The sequence below is a fragment of the Sphaeramia orbicularis genome, chromosome 12 (genome assembly GCF_902148855.1).
Source record: "Sphaeramia orbicularis chromosome 12, fSphaOr1.1, whole genome shotgun sequence".
NCBI classification, from domain to species: domain Eukaryota; kingdom Metazoa; phylum Chordata; class Actinopteri; order Kurtiformes; family Apogonidae; genus Sphaeramia; species Sphaeramia orbicularis.
In genome coordinates this window covers 21,132,824-21,159,914 of record NC_043968.1, presented here as the reverse complement: position 1 = coordinate 21,159,914, position 27,091 = coordinate 21,132,824, and the positions used below count along the sequence as shown (strand labels likewise).

Here is a 27,091-nt window from a genome sequence, read left to right as displayed (position 1 = left end):
GTGTTCTACCTACTGTCTTATGCAGGATATAGTGGACCAAAACTACTGTTCTACCCTCTTTAATAAAATTTTCTCTGCATGCACATCAGAGCAGCAACTAGGGCCTTTTCCCAAGCTTCATAGCCTACTTTTTGGTGGTTACCTCTTTAGTGTGTTTTTTTAAAAAAAAAGCTGCATTCTATAACAAATTAATAAACACAATTTCCTGGCAAAATTAGCTGAAATGTAATTGGGAAACTGTAAAATCCTAAGTAGTAACATTATCACACTATCATTATTAAGCTCCACTAACATTTAATGCAGTATTTTGGACTATGCTTCATCAAGCACAAAGGCTAATGGTTGACTTCTCTTCTAATTCATCAATATTATTAAGCCAAAAACAAATGACACATTATGACAAATGTTTTTTCTTTTTTTACTCTGGTGTTGCTGGTTAGTTTGACTTTTGTCATAGTAAAGGCCTTAATTTTAGTTTGACAGGGCTCTCCAGTGTTCTATCAAGAGGCAATGTATGAATAAAAGAACTAATGAATGAATGAGGTTGGTGTTGCCATGTTTGTTGGATGAGTGAAATCAGTAGTGTGCTAATGCATGAACAATAATGCTTAGTAATTAACCCTTAGGGCTGATTCTAATATTACTCACACTCATACCACTAAACACAAAAATGTGCCTATAAAGCAAACTATGAAAAATAATATACATTGTTATATTCCACATTCACTGAGGTATGTTTTTCCCATCTATCGTTATTACTGATATGAAATATTAAATAATTTTAAAATAGGTTAGCCCTTTATAAATGTCAGGTTTTTGTCATGATGCCACCATGTTTTCAGGTGACAAAACAGAAAATCTGAATTATTTTCAATATACTACATGCAACGTAAATTTTTTTGTGTTGGATTATTGCAGCCTGTAACATGTCAGTGATTAACAGCAACACTGATTTTTATGCATAATTATTTTTGGTTCAAATACACACCTACACATCGATTTCAGTGGGTTTCAATGGCACATTTTTTGCACTTAACAGTATGGGTGTAAATTTTGTTTGTGCACAATTTTAAGACTTGCTGAAGAAGCTGAGCTGAATATAAGATAAAATAAAAAAAAATACTCAATCTTGGCAAAGTTCAAGGCACATGCATGGACTCAGCCAAAATTACAACAAAAAAAAAAAAATTAAGAATGGAAAGTAGGTCAAATGCACACGAAAGTCCCTAAAGTTCAACAATGTACCCTCAACTTTTCAGAAGATGGAAAACAGCAAATTCCTCAATACTCGTCGTCACTATGACAACCATTTATTTTAATAACATTAAGCTGTTTGAGACGCAAATATGACCATATTTTTGAGTAACTTATCTTCTGTTGTGTGTCATACAGATGGGATTACTTCATTCTGTTTCATCATCACATACCAGGTCTACTTTCACATGGAAGAAAAACTATTTTTTGGAGTAACTCATTCTTCAGAGACACCACTAAAGACACTGTCACTTCCCTTAGTTGTTCCTACCTGCTTCTTTACTCTTCTTCTATTTGGAATCAAAGGGGTTAAATCACGTGTGTTTGGAGCCGCTGAGCGCGTTCAAAGTGTCGTTTAAGGAGGACCATCGCCGTCATTCATTCCCATACCACACCGTCCCCTGAGCAGCCTCCGGTTCCTCCAGCCTCCTGTTCGCCTGCCTTGCACCGCCTGAAGTCTCAGTTGGTCTCCGTGAGGGAGAAGATGATGCGGGCAGTCGTCTTTTGCAGCAGCATCTTGCCTTTGCACCTTTTGCTTTGCGTCCATTCCCTGCCAGTGCACGAACGCAGGTACAAACAGTTACAGGTGAGTCTGATGAAGTCTGCAAAAGTGAAAGTTTCCGCATGAGAAGGTCACAAAGAACTGCGCAGCTTCTCTATGTCAGAAGTGCATGGACACTCTTTGTCCATCCGTTCATTGCAAAGCCTGTAGATTATGGCTTTTCCTGAAATCATCTTATTTTTGTCTTCTCGTGTACTTTTGTATACGTCAGTTTTTCTTGCATGGTTTTGCATTTAAAGGCAAAAATGCTACTTTTATTTTAATATCTTACAGAGTGCTTGACCACTTGGATACACACTGTTGCCCATAAAGGTGGAATAAAAAATACTTTTACCTCTTCTCATGAAATGATTGTGACAATGGGATTTATTCTTGATAGATACAACACTGGGGCTGGTATGTAATCATTGCACCTATAGACAAAGGTGATTACTGATGTGTATAAATAGGAATAAATAGAGGAATGTGTCTGAAAACAAAGTTATTCCAACTTTATGGGTAACAGTGTATATCTGGATGCACATGATAGACATTATCTCTAATGTAACTGAGATAGAAAGATAGTTGAGAACTGATTTCTAGTGGACAAAGTATTAAGATTTGGATCTTCAATAAAAATAGGAATGTGAACATAAAACCACGTCAAATGCAAGTTAATGTCCGGGGTTCAGTTATACTTCAGTAATGAACAGAATAATTTTTAACACAATATAAAGTGCCACATGTAAACTGCACTGACCAGAATGAATGTTTCATGGCAGTATGATATTATTATTATAAATCCATAAATGCAATTATTTTATTTAGCAATTTGACTAAAAAAGGTAGATCAATGGTTTATCTTTGTCCCTTAAGTTTTAAATCTATAAAGACATAATATAATGAATAAAAATGTACAGGGTGTCCCATAAGTCTCCATACATAGGAAAAATAAACGTTTCTTGACATAAACCATTTTTATTTATATAATATGCTCTATATGACTGCCATTTTGTCGGGAACACATTTCAATGCGTGTCCTCCACTGCTGAAGAACTATAAAGAAGAAATATAAAGAAATACATGTTAGAGCCATATATGTATGGAATGTATTATGTCTCCTATGTATGGAGACTTATGGGACACCGTGTATATGAAATAATACAGTATATACTTGAGTAGAATGAAATCTGTAAGTTGAACTTGATTAAGAATTCTCAGCTTTATTGCTAAGTTGTTTTACAAAGATATGTGACGGGTCAAGAAAGGACTTTCTGATAAAGTTTAACAGAATTGAGCATCGCTTTATTGCAGTAAAAACAATAAACCTTATTACTGATGGAAGCCAGATCTGCTTTTCCGGTGTGGTGTGAGTGAGAGTCAGATTATGCAGGCATAGACAAGTCATCTGGCATCTGGTGGATAAAAAAAATCAGCATGCTTGCTGACTCAGGGGGAAATGAGAAAATGGCAGATACAGAGAGACACATCAGGCAAACAGACACTGAGCAACAAAGTATTATGATATTTTATACATTGTACAGCAGAAAACATGCAGCCCTGCCAAAAGGGACGGCACTGTAACACTATAAACACTATAAAACACTGGTATTCATTACATAATCCTTCATATTTAAGTGCTCACTTTTAATAACCAAATCAGGCTAGTTGTTGACAGATTAATCTTCCAAGCATACAGTCAAGCCCCAACACCATGTTGTTTGTGAGAATTAAAGCACCTTATAACACATTTTCTGACTGACAGTGGATGATTTACTAGTTTGCTCTCTGCAACTTTATTGGACAGAGGACTGAACAGATGTTCCCACGTGTTTATTTGATATGATACAGACCTCTAAAAATTAAGGCAGAAGTCTTTAACAAAGACCAGCTTCTCATCTCTATTCATGCTAATCCTCTTTATCCTTCAAACATTCCCTCTGCTTGGCAATATCGGCCAGTTTGTGTGCAAAACAAAGAACACCTGCTGATATCTTGGACTTTTTGTGGATAAATATTTACCTTGCACATATTTCTTCCAGCATGCACAATATTTATCTCAAGTTTGGACTATTTATTTGTCTGCCAAAAGTCTGTGGGAGTAACTTTTATCACACTGCAGTATGGTGATTTAGGGACTCAAATCAGAAGCTGCACATTTTGTATTATTTTATGTTGTAAAATTAGTCATTGTCTACAATGCCAGATCAGCATCCTCCATAACCTTCCATAACACACTCCCTGTGTTATGGTTCAGACACCCTGATGTCATGACTAAACAGGGAATTTCCAGACATCTGCTCACTGTGTGTAATGCTACTTTATGGAGCTTTGAAGAGTAGATTTGTGTGTTCGGAGCGGTGCTCATTTTCGCAGCCTTGTGCATGTTTGCACCTGCATGCACACTTTGTATTTAAATGTTTGAGTGACATTAACAAAGACTCCCCAGCGCAACCAGATGCCGCTTCTTAGATACAGCAACAATGGTCACCTCTGTAGACCACCTCAACTCTTAATTTGGGTTGAAGGCACGTCACTTTGAGCAAGACACCGCAGCCGCAGGGTCCTGTGGTAACATGTTAGCTCCATCTCCAGGATTCCCCCAGCATACAACACGCTTTGTTTCAATGTCACGTGGCTTTGTGTGTGTTATTTTAAATTAAGACTTGTTTCTTGCTCACATACTTGTCTTCATTCTGTCACTCACCTTAAATTTAACTGCTTTTCAGTTTTAGTTTCGCCTGCGGTAACTTTCTTTTTTTGCTGAGACAGTGTTAAAGTGTTGTTAAAATATTGTTCTTATTTTTCGATGGATCTTTTGAAGCTGTTATCAGCATTTTTTTTATCAGACCCTTCAGCAACTTGTCCTGTACTTGAATATAATTGAATTCTTTAAAAAACACTGGTGTACCATGGCATTTACACGTAGACACAACCACGTCTTTGCGAATGAAATCTCACTGTATGTACAATAATGGGTAGACAATTCTTTTATTTTTTTAATATCCATCCAATATTTATATTATAAAAGCCAAGTGGCCTCTGTGTGTGTGTATGTGTGTCTGGGGAGTCACACAAAATTTGGAAAGCGCTGTCTGCTGCAGTTTGGTATACTAGCAAAACGACAAGTTGATAGGACCAATATTTTGGGAGATATTAGTAATTTTGGAATACAATAGCCTTTCAATCACGTTGCTATGCCCACACTGCTTTGGCAGTGACTGCTCGACAAATGCGGTACAGCATGCACGAATACATAACAGCATAAAAAGTACCATATCTAGAACCTGTGGATCCCTACAGGTCAACAAGCTAGTTGCTGTATATTGCTATATAGTAGGCTTTAGTGGTCCTGTATGGCACAGTCTAAATACCAAAAACACTTTTTATAGTGTCACATCAGCAATGCTATGGTCAGAGGTAGTATTTTTTCCACTTGTTCATTCATTCCTTTCAGTGTGAATTCGATATCAAAGAAACATCTCAAAGTAATATTTTTATAAATCTGGCACAAACTTTTAGTTAGTCTTGAGTATGATGAACTGATTTGAGTTTGGCGGCAAAATATAAGGTCACTCCAACATCACAAAACATATGTTTGTCCTTAAGTTAAGAATACACATGCTAATTATGTCAAAATTTTGCACAAATCTGAAATAGGAAAAAATGCTGAAGTCATTATACTTTTTACCTGAAAGGGTTCAAGCTAATTTTAGCTGTTACATCATTAAAAACACTCTAATCACCATTTATAACACCATAAAAAAAAAAAAGGGGGGGGCGGGCATATATCATATTTGGTGGTATAATGAACATTAATGGTGACTGAATAGGCTTTCAGTTTGGTTGAATGTATGTCTGAAACATGCATGTTCAGAATTTTTTGCATCTCTGCAGCCGTGATTAATATTGTTCTTTTTTTTCCCATGTTGGTGAAATATATATATACAACCTTGCCACAAAAATGTCCCTACCTGAACTGACTAAAGGAATAGATGAGATCTTTCCATTAGATAACTTATGCAATGATCAACACGTTTCAGCTGGAAAGTTCTTTAACTCTAACTGTTGCAGTTAGTAGCTTCTCATTTTTAAACAACCACCAGTTTTAAGAAGAGCATAAAGTTTGGACTGTGTTTCAATGGAAAAAGGTCATGATGATGACATCTGATGAGTCCAGAGTGATGGACGCATCAGGGTGAGAGGAGAGGTAGATGAAGTGATTACCCATCATGCCTAGTGCTTACAGTACAAGTCTGTGGGGCCAGTATTGTGATCTGGGGGTGCTTCAGTGTCCATTCACTGTCATTGATCAAACTCATTGGTGGTGGTGGAGGTTTGGGTCTTTATGGGTTAAACGTGTATGTAATGTTGCTCAGAAGTCAAAGCTACTTCAAATCTAAACCTTAAGGGTATACTCTTGTTAAAGGATACATTTTTGTTAAAATTAGATTGAAGTCATTTGTCATTGAGACATCACCTGTTTTTGAATGTAGTTAAGCAGTTATACTTGTTGAAACTGTGGTTTGTTGTCCATTATTACTAGACATAATGATGGCTGGATTTGGCCCAGTCTGCTCACCTGAGTACATTCCAATGTTTGTTGATTTTCAGTCAGTCTCAAGGCCAGTGCAGCTTTTCATTGTCAAGTGTTTTTAATGAAAAGACAAACCACAATCCCTTTAACTTTAGAGCTTTTCAATATCTGCTTAAGCATGAAATTCCTTTCATTCATCATTTTATCTGCTTTAGAGCCTTGAAGAAAGAAAGTGAAACAATAAATTACAGTCCTTAATGACTTTTTTATCTGGGTGGTGTGGACATCAAGGATTTCATTTTGCTCATTTGAGTGTCTGTTGTTTTGTCTGTTCAGGCAAAATAAGCCCATTTCTTTCACACAACAACACAGAGTTTTCTCTAAGCACACAGATTAGTGGTTGGTGGGACTTTTCAAGTCTTGAATCATAATTCATATATTAATTTTGACAAGGTCTTTATTACACTAGGACTGAAAGTGTAGGTGGTCTCATATCAGATCAAAACACGTTTTCTAAAAGCTGTGGCAGTAATTACTCAACATGAAGAGTGTTCAATCCCCCCCAACAACCTTGACAGACCGCCCAGATGCAGTTGCCTCATATGTGAACTTGAGGAAAGGTCACATTTATATGAACAATGGTAGAGGTACTTGACACAAAATTCTCACCTAATAATTTTCACCTTTTTTGCTCTATCTCAGCTGTATCTTGTCAGAAACAGCCCATTCAGCAACTTTAAACCTGAACTGTACCAACAATCATAGGCTAAGGCGACAGCTGACCTTGTTGGCTGCAAACAGTCATTTCAGCACAACACAAACCAACGTGAATGAGCAAGCAACTTCACTACATGAACCACCCAATGTACACCATGTGACTGTCACAGGATAGCTTTCATATGTGAGCAGAATCTCTAGTCTCAAGTTGTCTTCACCATCCATCTTTACCAAAATCTGAACCCCATCACAGCTGCTAATACCTAGAATGCCAATATGTAATGCAATAGTGTTGTTTTGTGTGAATATCTGTGATTGAAATATCACCTGTAGACCTATTGGATGCTCAGCATAGTTTGTAAAAGTTCCAGGTTGGCTAGTTTGGGTTGATAGCATTATCATAATAATTAAATTAATTGTCTAAAACTGGACATAGCAATAATTTTGTTTCTAGTTAAACTTAAATACGTTATTGAACATTTCTTGGACCCAGCAATCATGTTTCCAATACTTTTATCATTGAAATGTTACGACTGTCCGTCACCCATTTTTATAAACCTTAAACTTAATAAAGAAGTGATTACAAAGATGATGTTTTAGAACACAAATAAACCTAATAAAATTCATCTGAAAAGTAAAAAAAAAAAATCTGTTGATCACACCCTTTTTTTTAGTTTGGACATCCCATTGAATAACTTTGAATAATTCATGAATTGTAATGCAGCCAGGCAGCAGGTGATTGAAATATTTTGGCTTAATTTTTTTGGGGAACAGTCACATCATCCATCTTTATATAGTTCTTCCATATTGTATCCTAACCTCTGGATTATGCCTATATCTGTAGGGATGGCCTCATAGCAACAAGAACATGGGACTGAAGAAGAAAGCAAGACAGGAACAAGCAACACTAAATGAAGAGCATCATTTGAAGTCACTTGTGGTTCCCAAAAATCATACAGAGTTTTGGAATCGTCCTCGGTGCGGAGTCCCGGATTATCCTAACTTCACACAGGCAGGTTTGTCATACTACAACCTGAAGAGGATTCAGGGAGGGCTGAGCAAACAGCAACGCAGAAAGAGATTTGCACTCTTTGGCGGGCGCTGGGACAAGACCCATCTCACTTACAAGTAAGAAATAGAAGCTTCTGCTAATAAACATATTATATCATTGAAATCAGAAACACACTAGACATTTATATTCATTTAATACAGGAGTGTATTCGGAAAACAGGGAGGCTCCTCACAAAATGCACTGAGTAATGCTGGGAAATACAAGGGAAATAAGGGCTCAAGACACTTTTTTTATTTCTTTTCTTTGCCTGAAAACAACCTCACTCTGAGTCATGACCTCCAAGCAAACAAATATAGGATATGAAAGCACTGGAAGCAATAACAAAGCAATTGGCTTTATGGACAACAACCCTGAAACTAGAGTGTAGGGGAGGGTTTGACAGGACATGCTAATGGTAACAACATAGTAAATGTGTTCATATTTTAGCTTTGCACGGAAGGTTGCGGTGTAAATAATTTGTATGTGTTTGTGTAGGAGGAGCAGAGTGAGGAGGGTTTGTAATTCATACAATCATCCTATAATTAAATGCAACATTGCTAAATAATTGGTATTATATGTGTGTTATTTATTTGGTGGTCAGTGTGACAACAGTGCAGTCCTAAATCTTGTCAGCACTGCCTCATTCTGCAATGCTTTGTTTGTGTAGAGGTAAGTGTGCTTACCAATTCGCAATCACTGTTGCTTCATTCAGTGACAAACAGTATTTAACTAAAAATGAAAACTCAAAAACGCATTGTTTATCAGGTTTACAGTCATCTTCAATAAGGGATCTTCTTCAGCTGCCATTGGAGAAAGTATTTGGTTTGCAAAAGTGGATTTATGAGGGTTAGAAGGACATTCTGAGCTCATATAAACAGAATGTTATACGACTCTTAGAAATACAAGCTTTTCTACATAGTAAACAAGTCATTATAAGGAACAGCTCTGAAAAGTCATGACATACTTACAATTTCTTGTTCCCACTCACCTTGTTTTCTAAGGCCTGAAAAATGGAATAAGACAAGGATGAAGAATAAACTGGATTTTTTAAGCATGCTTCTCTTCTAATTCTCTTTTTATTTAATGTAAAAAAAAAAAAAAAAACATAAATAAGTGATAGTTCCAGTGTCTTGTTTTTTTACCATTGTTTTCAAAACATTACATTAAGAAAAATGAAAAGACTGGAAACAAATTAAGATCTTTGTCACATTTTCTTACTCCAGTAAACATTTTGTAAACCTCCATCTGGGTTTAGCGTAGATTCCTGCTGACTGAAATGAGAGTGTGTCTGTATCTTTATTATGACGTCTATATCTGTATATTATTTTACTGTTCATACACTGTGTTCTTTTTAAGTGCCATATATGATACATGTGGGCTTTGTTAAATACAGTTGCGAGTATATGAAACTCAGATTTTTAGGGTAAAATAAGTCATGTATTCAGTCATGCTCAGTGGGGGTGAAGAGGTTCATGTTACACATATCCTGTCTATCGTGCCTGAGCCCGTCCACAGCTCAGAGGGAGACCAGACTGCAACCACTGTCTTTTTGTGGTTGATGATGAGTCTGCTGAGTACAATTAAAACATGTATTCTTTGAGTTTTTTTAACAGGATGCATCAAAGAGATTTGTGATAAAGCCATACACTTGAAGAAGTATATAATGTTTATGTTTATGTTATATTGGTTACAGTAGCAGGAGGGTGGCTGGCCCTGTCTGTAAGATACCTTATGGCTGTGTTTAATAAGTAAGGAAGGTATATATCTTAACATGATATCTTGAAGACTCTTCTTTAGGAAAGTGAATTATCTTTGCTTGTACAGCAACTAAATGCATACTGCTGACACAGATGTAAAGTCTACAACAATGACCTAAGTGGCTGCACAGGGTGGAAGTATCATCATCTGCTAAAATGTTCTGCATATTACACACAAGTTTCATATCAAGTTCATGTGATAGATGTTATGAGATAGACACTAATGCTTGCAAATATTTTGTTTTTCTGTGTATGTTATAGGATTGTTCGTTTTCCGTGGCAGATGAATGAGGGCAAAGTACGGCGCATCTTAGAGGAAGCATTTAGTATTTGGAGTGCAGTGACTCCTCTGACATTCAGAGAGGTCGTCTCAGAAAAAGCTGACATCATCATTGACTTCAACAGGTAAGAGCCGCTCAACATAAGCACCAATTGGAAACATAACAGATTTCACAGACCTGAGTCTAGAGCAGCCTGATGATCTTTGTTCTTTTACTCAGCCTTTTAATCTCAGATTGCATTTGAGATAAAATGGTAAACAGTCCAAGGAAAACTAAACCAGATGTATCCAAACCCAGCTCAGCTTGAGAGCAGATAAGAAACATGAATGAATGTTGCAACATGAGACTTGCTGTGCAGGATTTTTATTAGTGTGCCTCCAGCTACAACCCAACTCAGTTATCAGCTCAGATTTATCATTCTGGTATTTGGATTAAGAGTTTTACAGCCATAAAAACTCTCATGTGCAAATCTGTAGAACCCACATTACAGTTTGTCTGCCAAGTCCCATTTTAAGTTTCAACCACAGACTCAATAAGTGAAGTTTTAACCTGCTCAGCTTAATTTCATACTCACTTTTATGGCTGTTATGAAACTGAGGCAATGTTAGACACAACATTTTAATATAAATGGAATATACCTACACATGTATATAAAGGTCTCAGTGTTTTATGTTTTTATGGGCACTTATGGATATGTGACTTGCTTTGGATGTGTTATTACAACTTAAAATGTCTTAATACATTCACATAGTTCTTCAGTGACATGATTGAAAATCCACTGATTCAATTTTTATTCTTGATTTCCTCTGCTTCATATCACCACAGGCTATTGCAGAGTTTCCCTTTAAAAAAAACACTTCAAACTCTATGAATAAGTATTAATGTCTACAAACAATAAGTGTGCAGTAAATGTATGAGCAGTTAAGTATAAATACTGATGCATGTCCCAGCAGGTCTGCACTTGTTCATGTAAGTTTAAGAAACTATTAAAGAAGTTTGCTCTCCTGGCTTGAATAATATGCTTTCGCTTACTGATTCATGACACAGCACATGTTCAGTTTTTGTGTAGGCTGTGACTGATTTCTCTCTACTGTGTATATGTTCAAAGGTCATGTAATGTGATAGTGCTTTTTTTCAGGTACTGGCACGGGGATAGCTTACCATTTGATGGTCCGGGGGGAATCCTTGCCCATGCCTTTTTCCCCCGAACACATCGAGAAGGAGAAGTCCACTTTGACTATGATGAGCATTGGACAGTGGGCAACGATGTGGGTGAGTACACTTGACAAACTTGGAATAAGCAGAGGTTCTCCTTTACAGTAAACATAAACTACCATAGAGAGGAAATCCAATGGACTTTGCTTTAAAATTCTACTTTTATTCTGCTCATCTTTTTTGCGTCCATTTCAGGCACAGATCTCCTTCAAGTGGCAGCTCATGAGTTTGGTCATGTCCTGGGCCTGCAGCATTCTCTGGAGCCTGATGCCGTGATGTGTCCCTTCTACAGTGCCTCCTACCCTCTGCAGCTGAGCGAGGATGATAAGAGGGGCATTCAGTATCTGTATGGCCCCCGTAGGCAAGACCCACCTGAGGTGGCTGAGACCAATGAGATTGACATCGGAGTGGTGAGACACTAATACTGGCACTGCAGCTAAAGAGATTTCCCCGTTCTTGTATTGTGAAGCTGACAGACAAAAATGTCCCTGCTGTGTATGTTGCTGTGCCTCAGCCGGATGCCTGCAGAACAACCTTCGACGCTGTGTCCATAATCAGGGGAGAGCTCTTCTTCTTTAAGTCTCAGTATGTTTGGCGCATTCGTGATGGGCAGCTCCAGGCTGGTTACCCCGCCTTGGCTTCGCGCCACTGGAGTGGTATTCCTGACTACATTGATGCTGCATATGAAGACAAGTCCGGCAACATCTGGTTCTTTCAAGGTTGGTTATAAAGGAAAGTTAGTTGTCATCAGGCTTATGAAAAGGAAAACCACACAGTTAAAACTGTTCCATTTAAGATTTTTTTTTTTTAAGCTCCAGTTCATAACCACTAGACCAAAAGCATTTCAGCATCATCTGCACTATGAAATTTGTTTTCCTCCTGTCAGTTGATCGATTGATGCAAACAGCGTTGACAGTTTTAATTTTTAAAGAACCTACCCTTTAGCTATGTTTTTCTTGTCATGGGAAGAATTTTGACTTCAGCCAGAAATCCTGTTTGTGCTGACCTCCAGTGGTTGCTGCAGTGTTGTAGGTACTTGAGGGTGTGTTAGTCCACAAAGACACCACTGTGGAATGTAATAATTAGTTAATGGCCTACATATATATAGTTCCTTTGCATTTTAGTGATACTCTAAGTGCTTTTCAATGTGCTTCATTCACCTATTTCCACACAACAAACACACACAAGTGACCTGGGGTTCAAGTAGATTATAGCAGATCATGTTTTATTTAGTGACCGACAGCAGAACAGAACAGTTAATAATGAACTGTTCTTCATCTATAAAAGTGTGTTTTTTCTTTTTTACTTTTTTACCATACAGTATAATATGAATACTCTTCGAGGTTTCATTTGTCTAGGTAAGAGGCCATAATATAGGGTTTTATCCGCATGTTTTCACTGTGACAGGTGAGAGCTACTGGGTGTTTGATGCTGAGAGGAAGATAACAGGCCCAGACTCAGTGCGGCGGCTTGGACTCCCCGTCACAGATATCCAAGCAGCTCTAAAATGGGAAGAGAACCATGTCCAAAAAGTCTACCTCTTTAAGTCCTCTGCTTACTGGGCCTTCAATCCTCAGGAGAATCGAGTTGACAACATTTACTCTCACAGCGTACATGAGTGGCGCGGCGTGCCTAGCCAGATTGATGCAGCCTTTCGAGACAAATATGGTGAGGGCTCAAGCAACATTTTCACATGAATACTCATTTTCTCTTTGAAAGGAAAAAAAACCCCTCACTATTGCTTTCACCATCTTTTCACAGGCTATGCCATTTTCCTGAGTGGGCTATACTACTGGAAGTTTGACCCTGTGGCACTGAAGGTGGTAGAAGGCTACCCCCGCAGCATTGGCATGGATTTCTTTGGCTGCAAAGCTTTCCCGTATGAATAGGTTCATACATCTATCAAACTGCGTAAGTGTAGGGATATTTCTGAAAACCTCCCTGTATTTTACATTCTGGTTTTACTACAAAAATGCAGTTAATGTTTTTCACTGAAAATCTATAACAAAACATTAGCCAAGAAAAAACAAATTGCATTCAAAATACACATAGATTTAATGTGTATTCAGTCCCTCCAGGATTTTGCAGGCTTCTATGGGATTTCATTGCAGCTTTTCTAAAAAATGAGAAAATGAAAATTGCAAAGGTGAACAGTTATATTTGTTAAATCCAAAGCGAGATGTTATGAAATTAAAAGTGTCCTGTTATGAGTGTTCATAATAATCTGACCAGAAAGGCTCTGGATTAAAAGCATTGTAACACAATATACTTCATTTGTACATGAAGAAATGCACCTGTGTAGATTTTATTTCACAAAGCAGACAATTTCCTGTAAGGTCTAAAGGAAGCAATCACAAAATTATAATATGTTGAAGTGCACTTTTTATTTGATGAACCTCCCAAAAAAACAAAATGTCTGATTAAATTTGCACAAAATGTTGGGGTAAGACCATGCAGAATTTATAGGGATTGGTGTTAATGAGATTTGTGTTAATGTTGCATTTTTCCTGGAGGGACTGTCATTGTTATTCTGCTGTATGTGTTGTGTAAAGTGTGCAGGACCAGAAAGGAGTTTGTTGATTTGAGATGAGCATAAACATTTGCAGACTGCTGGTTTATATTGTGGTAATAGATGATGGTAATCCACCACTAACATCAACACCAACCTATCTTAATATAACACAGTGACATGTCTCTTTACACTAAACCCACAGCTGCACTGATATCTGAGGGTTTATGAGCCAAAAATTGAAAAAGTAGCTGGCAGCTGACACACATTTGATTTCTACTATTTTGACCTGTCCATCACGCAGAAAAGACTGGAACAGAGAGGGAGAGTGACAGGAAATGAACATGGTTATAAGCAGTACATTGTGTACAAGATTTAAACAAAAAAAAAAATCTAATTCAGTTACAGTTACTCTGATAGACGTCATAGAAACAGTGCCGTCACAAACACTGTGAATGTAAACATAATTTGTTAGAGGAAATCTCTATAGGATAATATTAAGTTCTCAGCATGCTTCAAACAAACTGGGTAGTTCTGAGTGACCACATTTAAAGGTAGTGAGAAAAATCTGTGTTCACCTCCTCGCCTTACTGTACAGATGACAGTGTTGTCCTTCAGAAAGCCTGACTTTAAAGGATATTTTGCCAGGCCTCCATATGAACACTGAAGCAGGTCCTGCTGTGTTTCCTGCTGTGATAGTTCCCCCTTTTCACACTGGACATTTAAGATCATTTCACAATGGCCTTTCTTTGTAAGTGATTGGGGACTAAATCATCTGTAACCAAAGCTAATTTCTTTTACTGGCAATTTTTTAAACTGAAAAATAGAAAGACTATTTGTCTGAAGGCTCATATTAACTAAAATACACTGCTGGCCATAATTTGGAATGAAATATTTTTATTTTCTTCCCATGAAATGATTGTGACAAAGTGATTTATTCTTGATGGATAAAATGTAACTGGGACTAAGTATGTTATCTTTAGTGATGAATGTGTGTAAATAGGAATGTGTGTGAAGACAAAATTACTCCAACTTTATGGGCAACAGTGTATATTTTTGCATAAAAGGAGGACTTGTTGTCTTAGTCCCCTGTCACACATAGGAGCAGGAACAGATTGTGAACCTATTCTTATAAACACAGCATTACTTTAGGAGCTTTTTCCCCCCAGAAATAGCCAGATAAATATGTATAGCCACTTTGTTTGAAGCATATTTGTTTGTCTCAAAGTGTTTTGCAATTTGCATTCCTAACAATCTAAACAGAGAGCATCATCAAACCTTCATCTGCCTAGGTGTTTAGCTCAAGTCTTGTTAAATTACTCAGTTATGACTCAGAAAGGTGAAAGGGGTTAGCTTTGCTCTGTTGTTTCATGTTAAGCGCTCATATACCTGCAAAGCTCAGACTATGGCTCAAACCAGTGTTTTGTTAAGACTTTTCAGGTAACACAATGAGATAATGCATTTCCTTGATTATGTAATGTTAATTTGACTCATTTTACTGTTTGTAACTACAGATGTGTTACCTATGATTGGTATCATTTGTAGTCAGGTGATGTTAGGTGATGCACAGTGAAAATTAGAGCATTTTCTTCATTTAGTCGAAAACCTTCTATAGCAGTTCCCAAATGTACCAATACACCTACTGTACTCATACATGGTTGGCCCTGTTAGTCATGCATCTACTGACACATACCTGTGTTTGCTCCTACATACAGTATGCACAAACTTAGCTTTTTTCTTACTTTCACAACACTTTAATGTAATTTGTAAATTAACTGCTTTTTCAATTTTCATTTGAGGTTATTACTGCATAGAACACTACAAAGCCTCACACAGTCCATGCAGCCAAGCTTCAGATTTAAGATGCGTGCAGACAAATACTTAACACCAGCAGGCAGGAAGATTTCATGACGCAAAACTGTATTAATGTTAAAAGGAATGTAATCATTCCAGTCAAGTATTTAGCATGAAGATAGATAAAATGCTTTCCTGGCAAAGAGCAGACCTCATACAGAGTTATTTTGCTTTCTTACCAACTCAGGTCACAAACATAACAGGAGATAGAAAAGTGTTGAAGGTCAGTATTGGAAAATCACCTTAATTTGGTCTCTTGAATGTCTAAATTCACTACAGCAGTGCATGAATGAATAAGGATGTGTGCTCCATCTATGATAATTTAAGGTGCTAATACTTTTTCTGTAGGCAAAGTAAACCAGTACCTCAGTCAAATACTACCATTTTTATACATTATTATTACAATTGAGTGTATTTCTTTGGTGCATTTTTATGAATCATTATATGTTAAAGAGCTTTGTTTCAGTTCTCTGATTGATACTGTGCCTTCATTACAAATGCACTAAGCATGCATTGTACACATGAAAGTAAAGAAAACAGCCGTGGTGTCATGTTGAAATTTCTGTTCAGAGAAATGAAACAGGGTTATTACAATTGTTCACCTTGCTGTATGTTTCTTGGATGTTTCCAATGTTCATTTGTATTCAATGTGCTACTGTTAGAAATCAGTGCAGGACACTGATGAATGCATTGATCTGTAAAATACACTGTAGTGTCTGTAAAAACAGCAGTCGAGTGTAGCGGAGACTCTTACATTTAGGCATTTTTTCAGTCCATATGTATTTCACATGTGAATAAATATGTAAAGTTTTTGTTACAATAAAACTGAACTTCATAACTACTTTTTTATTCTTGCAAGTGGCCTTACTTTTCTTTTACTAGGTTGTGCCTAAAGTTCCTCAAACCACTATTTTGATGATCACGTCAAAAGAAAGGATCTAAAAAGCTATGTCACATTTGATATTCTCTCAGCTGATTATTTCTTCAGTTACTTTGGGTGTTTTGCTCATAACGTACCAGAAAATACTGAAAAATACAGAAAAAGAACAATTACCTAGAAACAAAGGCTACATTCACTGTCAGCTTTAGTGCTCTGATGTTTTTTTTTCCTTTTAGCCAGTATAAAATTTTCTCCTTTTCACCATTTTATATGATTTCAATAAATCTTTCCACTAAAATGTTCTAATGAATCGCAATCACAGAAAAAGAAATAAAAATGCATGAGTCAGATATCCAGTAAGTGATAAGATAAACTGTGGACCACTTGTGTCTTCAGTCCGAACACAGCCAAAACAATGTCTTTAAATTTGATACAGTCAAAATCCAAGAACATTCATATGATATTTAAACATAATTCATTCATTCATTTTTCATAACCTTTTAATCCTCTGAAAGGACAGTGTGATGCTGGAGCCAGTCCCAGTTACCATGTAGTGAAGACAGGGTACATCCTGGACCAGTTCATCACAGGGCCGACACAGTCACTCCCACATTCACACCTAAGTCAATTTAGAGTGATCTATAACTAACTCATATAAATAACTACCAAGTAAAAAATGAAATTGAAAAAAAAAGTGAATCAGTTTTCAAGAAATTAAAAATAGTTAAAGTTAAGTGGAAACGTTGCATAAAATATATAAAATTAGGTGCAAACTCAGACAGTGACTTTAAAATTAACAAATAAATATTCACTACTGTTTAATCAGTAAATTATTTAAATATTCATCTACAATATTTGTTCAACTTTATTCTAGTATGTTGTTCTTGCTTAAGCATTCATTCACCTCAGTCTTACAGTTTTACAGTCTATATTTTAACCTGTGCAATTGTTACATTTCTTAAAGTCAATTAAACTGAGACAGTGAGTGTGGTAAACACGCTGAAGCTGCTTGACATCAGCATACAGTGTTTGCATTATCATGGTGAGCATGTTGGCATGCTGACCTTTGCATTCGGCTTAAAACATCACAATTCATAATTGTAGTGTCACTGAGCCATAGTGTAGCTGTAGGCTGTTATTTCTGGAGTTAGAGAACTAACATCCTTAGGTTTGATGAGTGTACTAAACCAGTGCACCAGTGGAAAAGGAAAAATGAGCTGTCAAAGTAGTATTCTGAGGTTTTTGTACTTCAAGGTATTTGCATTTTACAGCTGGATACTAGTTGGTTTGCATATGATAATGATTCAACAAAATGACTTATTAAACTCTGACAGGAGCCATTCTGAGTGATAGGCTATCTCAGTTTTGTGCTTAATATGTGTTTTATTGGTGATACTGCTATACTTATTTTTACAGAAAGAGTAGGAAATCCTAATACCTTATTCACTACATGTAAGACACTAAATAGTTCCACTTGATACATGGATTCTGGACATCATGATAAAAAAATCAAACATTTGTCTTCTTTGATATGAATCCTTTAAAAGCAAACACTAACACAATCTCTGCACATTTATGTGGATGACACCAAAGGGTAGATGTTGTGTCTTCGTGGAAACGACAGAACCCTCCCTGGGGATCAGCAGGTCTGCACATGTTCACACAGGCATGCATTTATTATTGGTAAAGTCTAATACTTGGCACTCCCGCTACAGCATTACACAAAGACACAGCAACGCTTTGTGATGATAAATATACTGTTTAATTCTGGCTCATAATGTTGGCCATTACTCACTTTTCATCAGTGATCTTATGCTACGCTGTGGTTGCAAACCGAGGCACAGAAGTCAGACTGGAGAACACAACAGAGGGTGAGATGTGGTGATTTATGGTAGTGGTGTTGCTGCAGCTTGTCATCTCAATTCACCGCAGTATTCTAACACATTACACCTGAAGCAAGTGATCAGTTTCATCACTAACTCTGGTGTAATTCTCCTGATGCAAAGGACAGAACTAGACTTACACCATATAATTTAAAGAGAATGAAAATTTTAGAGAAGAGCGATCACAGAGGTCAGACTGTTTCTTTCTCCCTTACATGAAGTAAACATCTTCAGTGACGTTTTTAACCCTCTGTTTACTGTTACAATACGTATATCGGGTTTTAAACTGTGGTTTTCTTGCTTTTACCTAGAGTCTACTGTAGCCCTGGGGTATTCATTGATTCACTTTCTAAACCCCTGAGAGGGTCACAGGCTGTGGGGTATACTTTTGTTAAATACTTTATTGGTTAAATTTATTTTATTGCTGGTTCTGTGTCATTCATGGGTCAACTGGGCCCAAGATGGATGGATTGGTTTCAGTTATGGACCACATAAGGTTTGTGTAGAAAGCTCTTTCCAGGTTGCAAGTGTGAGTCACCATTGAGTTATTTCCTTTTGGTTAGATTGGTATGCAGCAGATGGAGGCTCAGTGTGACTGAACCCCGTGAGATCCATAAGATGGTCTCCAGAAAACAGCAGTGAAATAATTATCCATTGCAATATCTCAGCAGATTTACAATGCTTTTCATCTGGGGAGGTCACAAATGATCCTGTACAAAGAATCAGATGACAGAATCACTGAGAAAATTTTTTCTGTCACTCCAGGAAAACATATATTTCAACTCTGTGTAAGATTATTACTGAGGCACATTAGCAATTATTCAGTTTTATTCAGTAATTATTTAGAAATATGTTGGAGGAATTCCCAATTATATTTTGAAATACAATATCATACACTTCAGCAGTTTTAGCTTGTTAACTGTTCAACTACAATCTCTTTTTCTTCAATTTTCCTAACAATAAACTAGGAAAGATTGTCCAGGAAGAAAAAAATTGAATACAGATGGTAAAACTTGGAGAACCATTTAAGATTTCAATCCAAGGTTTTTAATGGCTGCTGTGAGTATCCTTGCCAAAATCTTGAACATTTTAAGCTATTACAAATATGTCCATGGCACAGTGGTGTAATTGGACTTTTTTTTTTCAATTCTGTTATTTCTATTCCTCATATAATTTTAGTATGGTATGAACTTACACTACCCAAACTGAAAATCACATAAGCAGACAATATTTTCAACAAGTTCCTTTATTGTTTTAATATAAAAAAAATGAATCCACTATAAAGGTAACACAGTCGTACAAAAGAGAACAAGAAGCGACAGTACATATGTTTACATCATTCTTTAGAGTACGTTCATTTGGAAAATCACTTTAAAAGACACAGTTGGTTGTTGTCAGCTTGTTTTTTTCCTCTGTGGACCACCCGACAGCATTCTGAGAAAAACTGAGGCCCCAAATCTGCTGACGAGGATGCAATGTGAGGCACAGTGCAAACAATAATAACAATGGGAATAATTAGTCCCTCATGCACAAGCTACAGTATGAGCTACGGCTTTGCATGCAGATGAACACTGGTGTACAGAGACTCTGGTGCAAAAAGGTCTCAGTGAAACCTGGCAGGATCACCCAAGTAACCCGGCTCACCTCTGTGTGATGTTCTACCAGGGAAGCACCCATAACCCACTACATTTTAATAATGTTGTTTGGTGTTACTGCACCCTTAAAATGATTTTTGTCTACTTGGCATTTTTGCTTTGTACAATTTGAGGTTCACAGATCTAACTTTTTTTTTTTTTTTTTGGAGATTCTGACCCTGTTTTTTAGGTAACAGGACATGTTCAGATGTCATTATGTGATCTATGTACAGAACTTCAGGCAGCTACATTCAACATCAATAACTAGACCCCCCCCCACCCATATATGAACACTTGTTATCACATAAACAAAGCTCCGTACTGAACTCTGACATTATGACTTGTCACAATGGGAAAAGTATAGGTTTCACTAACATTACTGATGGCTCTGTTCAACTCAACTATCCCAATAATACATGCCAGTGAGCCAGCATGCACAATGAAAGCCACCTCATCTCCTTATTCACACCAGTGCTTTTCCTACTGTGACACATCAGTGCAGTACCACACACTATCTGGGACCAGATCTATATTAGCCCAATCCATCACAGTTAATTCAGAGATTTAAAAGAAAAAGTAGTCTGCAATCTAATTTGTTAATGAGCGCCAAAAGTGATTAAATAAAACTCTGTTGATGGTCAGTCAGATCAATGAGGTTGCTGTGATGCTAAATTCTGTTAATCTTGAACCGTGCAACCTTACATTTCATGGTGTTATTCCAAAAACACTAAAACAGAGACCTTAAACTCTATTTGCACAGTAATGCCAAAACATTTTGACTTGACACATTTAGTGTAAAAAGTAGCAGATCAGCTTGTAGGTGACTGGGTAACATAAGATGAATCTAATCACATAAAAATTAGTCAAGAGTAAGCTCAGCTTTTAGCTGATGCCATAGTTAATGTAGTAAAGGCAAAGTGAAAAACGTCGATGGCAGAAGGTGTGAGCAGTGGAATGGCTGGATGTGTTTCTGTTCATGATAAGCAGCTTCACTGTCCTTGGAAACTGAAAACACAGCTGTGAGGTGTTTAAAGATACTCTGTGGATGAACATGTACATGTGTGTTGACTTGATTGTTTGTCCAGGGGATGTTACATGTCTTCTTCTACCAGGAAGGAGCTGTGTTGGCCAGTCGTCTCATACGCCTGTAAAAGGATAAAAAACATTTTTATGAGGGATGTATAAATGAATACATTTACACACTTGAACCTGTTGTCAAATGTCAATACAAACTTTTTTTGGGAAATACATTTACTTATGTTCTTGCTCTAAAATGATGCACACACAGATATTACTGTGAGAGGTGTTCAATAAATATGAAGGTGTAATGAGCTGCTGATAAAGTTGGCAAAAACTAAAAAGAAAATCCTTGCTTTAACAGTGATGAAAGTGCACTGCTTCTCTAAAGCTAATTAATTAACACTAACACGTTGACCCGTGGGGATCCACAGGTTCTACAGGGTGTCCCATAAGTCTCTATACATAGGAAAAATAAACGTTTCTTGACATAAACCATTTTTATTTATATAATATGCTCTATATGACTGCCATTTTGTCGGGAACACATTTCAATGCATGTCCTCCACTGCTGAAGAACTATAAAGAAGAAATATAAAGAAATACATGTTAGAACCATATATGTATGGAATTTATTATGTCTCCTATGTATGGAGACTTATGGGACACCCTGTAGATGTGGAAGTTTTTATGCTGTTGCGTATTTGTGCATGCTGTACCACATCTGTCCAGTAGTCACCGGCAAATTGTTCTGTCCAAAGGCAATGTGGTTGGGAAGCAATTTTATTCCAAAATTACAAATATCTCCCAAAATACTGGTCCTATCATCTTAATGTTTTTGCTAGTCTCTTCCTTGACAAAAAATACATAAATATGCCAAACTGCAGCAGTCAGCTCTTTCCGGATTTTGTGTGAATCCCCGGACACACACACAAATGCACACACACACACAGAGGCCACTAGGCTTTTATAATATAGAATAGGAGTTTGGTTAAATTCCTCCATAAATATAAGGAGAAACTTTAGGCTTTATAAATTCTAATCTGTGGGGGTTGGGTCTATCTTTATATTCAGGCTATACAGAGGACAATGGGCAAGAGGAGGATGTGCATTTTCAGTTCAGTTGTTTTTTTCTGCTGGTTTCTGCCTACCAAGGCTTTAAATAGAAAATCACACAACAGTTTTACACTGCAACAAGTTCTTTGTACACCTCGGCTTTGCTATGAATTATATAAATGACAGTGTATTTTCCATTATGTCGGAATAGTCCTTGAGGGTCTGACTGACTCACCTGGTGTTTCTGTCTTGGTCTCTGATCTTCTTCTCCATTTCAGCGTCAGTGAGAGTTTCCAGCAGGGGGCACCACTGGTCTGCATCTCCTGTGTTGCGAATGGCAATCTCTACTGTGGGCAGTGGGTTCTCACTGCACAGAAATGCCAACCATGGCAGTAGAAAAACAGCTATGATTCCATCATAACCATCTTCACATTATGAGGTAAAGTGAGATTTAAAGTCGCTATCACAGCTAAATCAAAGTTCGTGAGTCGTTGTGGGTGAGTTACCTGAAGGCGTAGGTTCTCTGATGCCAGCTAAGCTGACCACGGATGCTGTAAGCAATAGTGGTGACAAACTCTCCACCCAGACCAAGCTCAGAGCACAGCTTCAATGCAAAAGACTCTGGAGAGTTCTCCCTTTCAGACATGTCCCACTCAAACTGGTCCACTAGAGAGATGTTTCCCACATGGATGTTCAGCTGTGGAACAAACACACCAATCACTCACTTCATGCAAACTCAAAATCTCCTTAATTTCAGATCATTGTGGTTTTTCATTAATCAACACACATAGGTATTGTTTGGATCAGATTTGCGTTTTGCTCTGGTCACAAGTGGACATCTCTCAGGCCATCATGAAGATCCTACAGACACCAAAAGGTGTATTTCATGTGAAAACAAATGGAATGCTCATAGTTGTTATTTAGACATTTAATGTATATTGATAAATTCACAAAATCAACTCATCGAGTGAGTTACAAGTAAGACACATTTAACATGCCTTTGAACGGCACAGTGAATCTAAATTTTTTTCTACTTGCTAATATTGAGTACGATAGACAAACATTCGCATTAGACGAATGAATAATGGGTCAATATACTGTAAAGCGCTTTGAGTGCCCAAAAAAACACCATAGAAATCTAATCCATTATCATTATTATTATTATAAAAATGCAGCAAAATATAATTTCATTTAGTCAAGTCCTCTAATTGTTAATTTTTGATACAAAGCCAGCCCTGTTAAACTTGTGTGACTGCCAAATTGCTTGCAGGAAATAAGCCTTTCAAATAATTTAGAAGTGAGATGAGTTTGGTTATTTGTAGAGACGGGAAGTGAGATCCGATCACAAGTGATCACTTGAGATGCATGTGGGGGTGCACTAAAATCCCATGTGTGAACAGATGCATTTTGAGATTTCCACTGTGATCGGATGACGAGAAACACCTTTAATGCCAAGTCTGAACAAGGCCTCTGGGCGTCTACCCATCATACCCACAAGTGTCAAATTTGGTCTGGAAATTTTTCTTCAAACTGCCTATAATACAATAGTTTTACTATTTATTTTTATTGCTCATATAACAAGCAAATAAAAACACCTCAACTTTAGTGCCCACCTTGATGATGACTCTCTGGTCTGCCTGCTCTTCTAGGATACTGTCAGTGGGGTAGGACTCAATCTGCTGACGAATGGCTGAAGCAATAGCTGGGACAAAGGCCAGAGGATTCAGGTCCAGATCATCACATAAGATCTCTGCAAACATCTCTGGGGTCATCAGTTTTTCTAGATGACAGACAAAATGACAAAATTTTAGAAAGTAACAATTTAAAATAACCTTTGGGTGTTAATTTAAGTTGTTGTGTCTGTACCATTCATATTCCATGTGAAGGCGTCTCTGAGTTTCTGTCCATCAATCTCCATGTCTAGACGAATGGGAACCAGCACCTCGACCTGGGCTGCGTTCTCATGGATCACTGCAGGGTCATGGTCATCAAAGCTGAATGAAACAGAACACACTGATTAAACAAGCATGTAACTTGTTATTGGTTCTTGTACTGCAACAGAAGTATCATAGAGGTAATGTATCTATGGTCAATGCTCATAGGTAAACTTTAATAGTATATTTGAATCTGAACTGTGAAATATTTGTTTTGCTGACTTTCAAGTGAATGTCATTTCACTACAATCTCTTACAATATTTTAAAATCAATCATTAACCTAATTGAGTGTGTGCTTCTTGAGGGTAATGGTGATATGTCCATCTTCTATCACTGAATGTTGGACATTTCAATGTTTACTTAACAATGTTTGCTTTACCTGTTTGTTGAACTATACTTCTTGTTTCTGTAACATTGTTGTTCTGGCAGCCAATTCTGTGGCTATGAGGAAGTCTACCACTGGAAACTGCACTTATTGCAAAGTGGTGAAACATCCAGCTATCTTCTATTAGTGATTTGGAATGGATCGCTGGTCTGAGGGATCTACTGGTTCATGCGGTTTAAGTGCAACGACATCATTCACACATTAGCATTGATTCCATATAAGTGTGATATTAAACATTGTCTTCGACTGTATGCACCTACTGGGGTTAAATTTGCTCTACTAATTAAGCATCACGCTTTCACAGGACTAGTGATCCATCTCTTTACAACTGCATTTAAACAAACCTAAACTCCCACAATTACCTTAAGAAACTAACTAACTGTCATCTAACTGTTTTAAAATGAGAGATAAAGCTTGCTAACCACAGGGGGAAGGTCCTCTTCTTGTCACGGCCCAGTCGGTTGCGGTTAATGGTGGTGGAGCAAGGCACAGCATCTAAATGATGAGAGCTGTTGGGCAGTGTGGGCACCCACTGACTACTCCTCTTTGCTTTTTGCTCCCTTTAAATTAATGAGAAATATAAGATTATTCTTCTTTGGAAGTAGTTCCAAACATCCATTATATATTATGGACAACAAACTCAAACAAGCCAAATATATCAATCTATAAATTTAAAGAAAAAAGTGCATTCATCTGCCACCTGTTAAGATTTACCTGAGGTAGGCTGGGGGCTCAGTGCTGATGGACACTGCCTTGTATTTCTCGTCATTACCCTCAAAGATCTCTTCACATTCAGATGCTTTCAGCAGAGTAACACTAGTGGCTAGAGGTGAAATTAGGGAGGGAAACCACACATGCCATGTTTTTACAGTTTACTTCTCAAAGGTTTATCAATTTCAACTTGGAATATGACATATTTGCTAGTGCTTCTACCTTTAATTATGTTAATAAACAATGAGCTTTCATATAACACTAAGTTGCTTTAACAGCCTGCTGTCTCTTAAGACCACTAATCATACTCATGAGTCAGTAAATATTATTGTATCTTGACATGCAACTCACCATGTGATGATGCTACGATTTTCTTCCTCTCCTCCACTGAGGCCAGTCTCCTCCATAAAGATGGGTATCTCTTATACAAGGAGCCTCTGAACATACGTAGATAGTTTCCGACCTGAGAAGCAGAGTAGAGCACCAAGCATATCATTTAGGATGTAAACTAATACTTATTTTCTGGACCTGGATTCAAAGTTTGTTTTTTTAAGTCTTACATGGGAACGAAAAACACAGAAACCCCAAACTTTTGCATTGAGATATATTTTCAAATAACATCTTAAATACCATAAACACCAAAGGTTTATTCTCTTGCAACTATTTGCGAAGACTGCTACAAGTTTCAAAGAGGAAACAAGAGTTTAAATTGATTTTTTATTGCCTAAAAATGCACGATTAAAGATGATCCTAACTTGATTGACCCACTTTGAAAATGAATGAAAACTCACTATCTTACTGGTTTATTTCCTTTGTTTCAGTTTTTAATCAAACTAAATATCAAATATAAGTGGGGTTAAATACTTTTAGTTTCATTAGGGGTCTTAAAATCTATAATCGGAAATTCGTCATAATACTCTGACATAACGATAACTTCAAACTTGTAACTTGGTGGTCAAATCTAGCCACTGGTCAACTGCGACCCGTGATGATAATAACTATAAAGCAGCAAAACTATGGTATCGTTTTATATTTTAAGAGATGAGACTGTGTTTGTTTCGGATATGACACTTGGACCTAATTCAGAATCATCTTCACTATTACTTCTTTGTTTATGAAGCATCAATGGGGGTCTCGTTAGCAAGCTAGCAACGACTAGCCGGGAAAAAGCAGATGGCTCGCACTACAGATTAAAAGTAAATATAAAATATAGCCACGTACCTCTGAACCAACCATATAAAAGTCTCCATCTTGTTCTAGTTGAAATTTAACTGGCTTCTGGCCAAATGTTTTACTTAAAGCCAATTGCATCATTACGCACTTGCTAACAAGCTAACTAGTAAGTAGCCCCTTCGTCTCCAGATGTGTTATGGGCTTACGATAATTGTGGGAAATCCGAGTGTTCTGCTTGAAAGTAGTATTTGCCACAGAGCTTTGTCTTTGGAAACCTCAACTAATTTGCTGTATTTCTTTTCTCGTGTGAAAAAACAAAATTAGACGAGAAAATTCACCAATGTATGTATGGACAGTTTTTTATGTTAAATATTGCCGACAAATCACGATGCCTTTTTCTAAACTTTTTCCGAAAATTTTGAAGGCTGCATTAGGCTTATTCTTCGGTTAAATCATGGTTGGGGTACAATTTGTATGGTTTATTATCGCCCCCTACTGATAAAGCGAGTGAAAAAATATCAATAAACTTAGTCATATTTTATGAATTATTAAGGAAGAGGTTTTTAACTAACAATCAGAAAATATGATATAAATTATGTTCTACTGTTTCCTTACATTTGTTTCCATGCTGACTACCCGATGAAGTATATGGATAACAAAACTGTTTAGTATTATCCGCACTACATAATACACGATGGGCA

The 27,091-nt window shown here is 37.1% G+C and overlaps 2 protein-coding genes across 2 annotated transcripts; one reads left to right on the top strand and one right to left on the bottom strand.

Moving 5' to 3' along the window:
• Nucleotides 1-1,645: 1,645 nt before the first annotated feature.
• Nucleotides 1,646-14,329, top strand: LOC115429236 (stromelysin-3-like). Its single transcript, XM_030148514.1, has 8 exons — nt 1,646-1,840; nt 7,894-8,177; nt 10,119-10,262; nt 11,277-11,410; nt 11,549-11,763; nt 11,868-12,072; nt 12,761-13,021; nt 13,115-14,329. The coding sequence occupies exons 1-8, from the start codon at nt 1,739-1,741 to the stop codon at nt 13,240-13,242; spliced, it is 1,473 nt and encodes a 490-aa protein (XP_030004374.1). The 5' UTR covers nt 1,646-1,738; the 3' UTR covers nt 13,243-14,329.
• A 5,552-nt stretch (nt 14,330-19,881) lies between these two features.
• On the bottom strand, nt 19,882-26,720 carry LOC115430530 (SWI/SNF-related matrix-associated actin-dependent regulator of chromatin subfamily B member 1-like). The gene is made up of 9 exons (XM_030150603.1): nt 26,439-26,720; nt 25,569-25,680; nt 25,221-25,329; nt 24,929-25,066; nt 24,053-24,180; nt 23,800-23,966; nt 22,693-22,883; nt 22,422-22,553; nt 19,882-21,258 (listed from the first exon to the last, which is right to left on the bottom strand). Exons 1-9 carry the CDS (start codon nt 26,529-26,531, stop codon nt 21,219-21,221), a joined length of 1,110 nt encoding a protein of 369 aa, XP_030006463.1. The 5' UTR covers nt 26,532-26,720; the 3' UTR covers nt 19,882-21,218.
• Between the last annotated feature and the right edge of the window lie 371 nt (nt 26,721-27,091).